Genomic DNA, 6,774 nt, shown 5'->3' on the forward strand with positions numbered 1-6,774 from the left:
GGGGAAAAAGCAATAAAGAAAGTCTCTCTTTTTTATTATTTAACTATGCAACGCCATCGTGGACATAAATTTCATGCATAAAATAATGTCCATTTTTTATTTTTGTTTTTAAATAGTCCTGTACTTGTAACCAGTACACTTTCTTAGCATATCTATGTTCCTGATGTCACTGAGAATTTTGTTTACTAGTTTGGTCCTATAATAAACTTTAACTTATTTCAGTATTACAGTTGCTGCAGAAGAATTCCACACCTGTTGTGTATTATGATCTGAAGTTCAAGTCATGAGGTAGTTACTTACATAGTTATTTAATCTTATTGTCTTTGAATGGATGTTTGTATGATAATGTTATTTTCTTGGCTATTAAGCATATAAACTATATATGTAAACAGACCTAAATACAGTTTCTTAGCATATTTATCTTCTTGGTGTCCCTTATTTTTTGGTTCATTATTTATTTATATTCTTTTTAAACTTATTACTCTTTTTAATTATTACAGTTGCTGCAGAAGAATTCAACGCCTGTTGTGTATAATGATATTGGTATTCAACTGAAGTTCAGGTCATGAGGTAATTACTTAAGAGTTATTAGTTATTTAATTTCATCATCTTTGAATGGATTTTTGTATGATAATAACATTTTCTTGGCTCTTAAATGTACATAGAGATTGTTCAATGATCTTTTGAATTTCAAGTAACTTTTTCGTATAAAAGTATAGATTATTTATACATTTGTATTTCTATTCCAATTGCAGTACTTCTGATGAAAACACTTGCGTTTTATGTGGCGTTAGAGACGATAACCCCACTTCAGTTCTCGGCGACAGGGGATGCCAGAGCATCATAGCAGCCAGCAAGAATAAGGGTTAGTGCTTCTTAAAAGCAAGTATTTAAAGGGTCTTGTGTTGTAGGCTCTCCTGATCTATATATATCAGTTTAATATTTCGTACTATAGTGTCATCTAGTATAACATTATCTAGGTAGCACAATAGCAAAAACTTGTAAAATCGTTTCTTTTATACTTACTAAAGCTGAAATGAATTCATTCAGTATTGTCTATGATTAAACTATTGTCACACACACGCGCACACATGCATGCACATACGTGTATTATCCAAAATATATTTCTTCAGCAACATCAAATATGTAAGGGAAATGAAATTCTAAAATGAAAGCATGTATAAAGATTAATGTAAGGTTTATTAGTTATAAATAAATTAAATTGTATGAATTACAGGTCGAACGTTGGTCGTCTCACCTGGACAGCAAGTTCACAAGGATTGCAGGAGGATTTACTGCCACCCCAATCAGAATCGTCTCAATAGCAGCAGCAAAGAAAATTTATATACAAGTCCAAGTACTAGACAGTCATTAGAATTATCTTTTGACTTTCAAACGAAGTGTTTTTTCTGTGGAACAAACGCAACACATAAACAACATAAACGTAAACGAGGTAGAGATGTTCACCCTGTCTTAACATTAGAGTTTCAAAAGTCTATTAAAGATGTTTGTTTAGAAAGAAATGATGATTGGGGTGATATAGTATTAGGCCGATTAGAATGTGTCTGTGATCTTCCTGCTGCTGAAGCTAGATATCACCAGTCTTGTAGTTCTAATTTTAGGTCTGGATATAAAATTCCAAAATGTTTTCAGTCACCAGTGACAGATGATGGAGCAGCATATGAGACGGACCAGTGCAGCAAGACAAAGAAAGGCAGACCTGCTTGCGTTTGTGCTGACAATGCCTTCAAAACTGTTTTGGAAGAATTTGAGGAAACTGAAATGGGGTTTACCACAATCAGCGACTTGGTACAAAAAATGGCATCCATTTGTGGTGAAGATAACTCTTACAGCACAACATATATGAAAAGAAGAATGCTAGAGCATTATGGTAATAGTATTATAATTACAGAATTGAATGGAAAATCCAATGTTGTCACTTTCAGAAGTAGAGCCCATGCTATTTTACATAACTATTATCACAGACAAAATAAAAATGACAGTGAAAGTGAGAAACTGGCAATCATAAAGACAGCAGGAAAACTGATTCTGAATGACATCAAAGATATGGAGGAAAATGCAGAGATATACCCATCTGCAAATGATATGTCAACTGAAGGCAACAGAAAATATGTACCTCCTAGTCTAGTAACATTATTACAGCAACTCATTGACCAAAAGGACCCAGAGAGAATTATCACAGCTATTAGCCAAGCAATTGTCCAAGCAGCGATTCCTAGAAGTATAATATGTCCTCTCCAGCTTGGATTAGGTGTTCAGTTACATCACCAGTTTGGATCAAGAATTCTCATAGAGACCCTAAACAGCCTAGGCTTCTGCTCTTCTTACCAAGAAGTACAAAAATACGAGAAATGTGCAGCATATACTCAAGGCAATGCAGTTGACAGGAACAATGTTGAACAGTATGTACAATTTGTTGCTGACAATATAGATCACAACACTGCGACGATTGACGGCCATAACACATTCCATGGAATGGGCATAATTGCAACATTTACACCAAAGGACAACAAAAGACGAGTTGTACCCAGGATACAAGTAACAAATGAAGAGCTTGTCAAAATTGGAAAAATCAATATAAAATATTATAAGCAAAATGACAATGTCCTTGAAAATGTCATATTTGAGAAGCTGTTGGATATAGATTGTGAGGATCCTATACCTGGAAACTTCGAGTTTCTTGTTAAAATTACACGCCCACTAAGACCAATGACACCAAGCTGGTCTGGAATCGTGCAAACTGTTCAGAAGGGTGAACATCCAGGAGAGTCCAAAGTCCAGTTCCTTCCCATGATAGACATGAACCCAAGTGATATGTCCTGCATATATTCCACCTTGACATACGTTGCACAGCAAGCCCGTTTGATGAACATTGACCCTGTCATAACATTTGACCAACCACTGTATTGGAAGGCCATGACTATCATAACAAACGAACCAGATTCTAGTGAGCTGAAGAGAGCTGTAATCAGACTTGGTGCCTTTCATATGGAAATGAGTTTCTTGGGGTGTATAGGGAAGATTATGGAAAATAGCGGTCTTTCAGAACTACTAAGCACTGTATATGCTCCAAACACTGTTTGCCATATGCTAAGTGGAAAGGCGGTTCAGAGGGCAATTAGAGGTCATTTCTTGGCCAGTGATGCACTTGACCAGCTCATTATGGAGAAGACATTTCCTGAGTTAATGGAAACGCAGTTTACAGATGAGAATAACAATCATGCTGAAACAGTGAGAAGCAATGATGAAGCCTACTCACCTGAACAGAGAAAATTAGTCGCAATTTTTGAAAATGTGTTCGAGCAGAAAATTGATCAACGGCTACTAGTAACTGAAGACAACATAAATCTTAAAGAAATGGTTGACAAAGTTGAAAGTACTAAGCATACATTGAAAAGTTCTAGAACTGCAAAATTATGGCTACAATACTTAGAAATGATCAACCTACTGAAACAGTTTATCGCAGCTGAAAGGATTGGGAATTGGCGATGTCACCTCAAGATTTTGAAAAACATGCTTCCTTTTTTTGCAGCTGCAGGACATAATCTGTACACGAAATCAAGCTACATGTACCTTCAGCAAATGAACTGTCTTCATATAACACATCCTGAAGTTTGCCAAGCATTTGAAAAGGGATTGCATGTGGTCCGAAAGTCAAACAGAATGTGGGGTGGTCTTTCTACCGATCTGGTTATTGAACAAGTACTTATGCGCAGTGTCAAGTCTGTAGGTGGACTGACAAGAGGCAGAGGATTGTCAGAGTTACAACGAACGCAGTGGATTTTGTCTATGCCAGCCTGTGCAGAAATAAATTTTGCAATGCAAGAATATACTAACAAGAAATACAATACAAGTGATCAGCACAAGGATATTGCGAAATCTCGAATCGACAGGGATGAGAAAGATCGGCAAGTATTTTTAGAGTTTCTCCGGGAGCGAAACCCATTTTCAGATGAAGCAAACCTGAGAAATATTGAAACGGGAAGTTTAGCAGACGCAAATGTAAACGTGGACTCGGCAAGAAATGTAGGTGAGAAAATACTGAAGAACATGGAAGGGAAAAAGGTTCTTGAACATTCGTTTAAACGTACCGATCAAGCTGTTACATTGGGGTCCAAAACAAATATCAAAGTTGGTGGAGAAGAGTTCCATGTAGACCCTCAGCTACTGTTCCAAAGAATTATGGCAGTTGCGGACAGCTATACTGATGATCCTGAGGAGATATTTAAGCATGAGTTGTCAGCAAATCCATCAGCACTTTTTGACAATTCAGGATTAATGAGAGAAGCACAGAAGCCTCAAATCGCTAACACTATATGGGACTTGGGACAATGTGATGCAACATATATACCGCCCTTGACCGTGTGTCATATTGTTTTGGATGGCGGATCTCTACTTCAACGAATCCCTTGGGAATATGGATCCTCGTTTGGAGCAATATGTAGTAATTATTGTAGATTTGTCGAAACAAACTATAAAAATGCACATATTGTATTTGACGGGTATGAAAATGGGCCTTCTACAAAAGACACAACACACGAACGAAGGACGAAAGGCAGAATAGGAGCACAAATATCCTTCAGCGAGAGTTACACTTGTAAAACCAAAAAGGAATCGATCTTGACAAATAAAGAAAACAAACAGAACTTCATCAAGATGTTAGGAGAAAAATTATTACATACCAATTGTAACGTCCACTATGCGGCAGACGATGCTGATCTCTTGATAGTGAAAACAGCAGTGGAATTATCAGACGAAAAACCGACGGTGGTTATTGGTGAGGATACAGACCTTTTAGTTTTACTGTGTCATCACGCGGAAGAAGGCAGGGAAAAGATATTTTTTAAGTCTGACTCTGGTTCAAAGAAAAAGAAAATTTGGGATATTTCTAAGACAAAGAATGTACTAACTGAAGGCATATGCAGTGTTTTACCTGTTGTCCACGCATTCTGCGGTTGTGACACTACATCGAGGATATACGGAATAGGAAAAGGAATTGCTCTAAAAAAAGCCATGGTCGACACAGATTTCCATGCAAATGCAAAGATATTTCTGAAAGAGTCCACTCACGTAGAGGTCGAAAGAGCAGGAGAGCAAATGATGTGTACGTTGTTCAATGGCAAGAAAATTGAAGGTTTAGATAGGCTAAGATACAGAAAGTTTTTTCAGCGTGTCAGTACAGGCACAACAGTTGTACAAGTACAAAGTTTACCACCAACTTCTCGATCGGCCAAATATCACAGCTACAGGGTGTACCTACAAGTTCAGACATGGCTTGAAAGGATACTACAACCACGGGAATGGGGCTGGTATGAAAAAGATGGCAGGCTTACCCCACTGAAATGTGATTTACCTGCTGCGCCAGAGAGACATTGAAAATCATAAGATGCAACTGCAAACAAAATTGCGACTCTCGACGATGCACTTGCCGTAAGCATGGTCTGCCTTGTTCTACTGCCTGTGGGGAATGCAATGGAATCGGTTGTAGCAATGTTCAATCAGTAGAAGATGAACTGGAAAATTAAATTATGTGTATGAAGGGATACTGAAGCTTAATGATAATATTTGTTTGCCCCTCAGTCTCAAATGTTTCTTAGTTGATACTTGTCAACATGAAAAGTACTTGTCAGTATAACATTCTCTGCAAATGTATCTACTAAGCCTGTTGTATACTTCATTACATTTGAAGGCAGGCTATTTTGTATCATAGTTATTTAAAAACGTAGTATTAGAAATGAGTTATAATTATTACCATATAATATATATTACATTGTTTCAGTTGGTCAGTACATGCTTGTTGCTTTTTAAAATACTCTGCTAATCAAAGTATTTTGTCATATCACTATAGATTATTAACAAACGATTATGTTGTAGTCACACGGAAGAGCTAATTTCACCGATGTATATAAGTTTCTAAGATCTCACAATTTATTATACAGTGATATTGTACATATAATGAGAATAACAGTAGAAATTTGGTAACAGTGCAAACGTATTATTGTTACTACAGCCGAACATGTTCTGTAAAAACCACAAATAGGAAGAACAAAAACTTACCTTTGTTGACTGGTGGTCTCTATTAACAGGTGAAATATCCATTAATAATGGTCTCATGGTAATAAAAAATGGTGCCGTTTGGCATTGCATCAGTGTTTTTGTTAAGGATGTCTTATCTACAGGTTTGACTGTATATGGATTCTAGATATTACATGATATGTACCTATGTATTAAAGTGGGTGGGGTACAGATCAGGACTTCAATCACATACTATTATGAATTTAGCATGTATTGTATGTATCAGTTTTGCAAACAATATGTATTTTGACATAACTGTTTTATTGTTTAACTATTTATATTCAAGATAGATATCTCTAATAGGGCTGAAGTGTATGTTTAATTTGATGAAGTGATTGTAAATATAAACACATATATGAATAAATCTATTATTGCACTACATGTGTTTGAAAAAAAAAACATATTGTTAAAATACTAATACCAGAAAAATGTAATACATGTAATTTGCAGCATTTTATTTATATACAATTTTCCAGTAAGTAATTGCTTGTTACTTATAAACAAAAGTTTTGCTTTATAATGTGTCATCTCGATATTTACTGAGGTTGTTAGTTTAAGTGATACTTTACACAGATAAATATATTTATAAGATCTCATAATTCTTTGTAAAATAAAATTGTATATAATAAGAATAAATGCAACACTGTAAAAATAATGCTATATACACATCATTGTTAC

General features: G+C 35.7%; 1 protein-coding gene across 1 annotated transcript; it reads left to right on the forward strand.

Annotated features, from left to right (window-relative positions):
- Positions 1–220: 220 nt before the first annotated feature.
- On the forward strand, positions 221–5,397 carry LOC123565515 (uncharacterized). Its single transcript, XM_053527830.1, has 4 exons — positions 221–288; positions 501–570; positions 756–865; positions 1,238–5,397. Exons 2-4 carry the CDS (start codon positions 566–568, stop codon positions 5,395–5,397), a joined length of 4,275 nt encoding a protein of 1,424 aa, XP_053383805.1. The 5' UTR covers positions 221–288; positions 501–565.
- The last annotated feature ends 1,377 nt before the right edge of the window (positions 5,398–6,774 follow it).

Source organism: Mercenaria mercenaria, chromosome 17 (assembly GCF_021730395.1).
Source record: "Mercenaria mercenaria strain notata chromosome 17, MADL_Memer_1, whole genome shotgun sequence".
In the NCBI taxonomy this organism is placed as follows: Eukaryota; Metazoa; Mollusca; class Bivalvia; order Venerida; family Veneridae; genus Mercenaria; species Mercenaria mercenaria.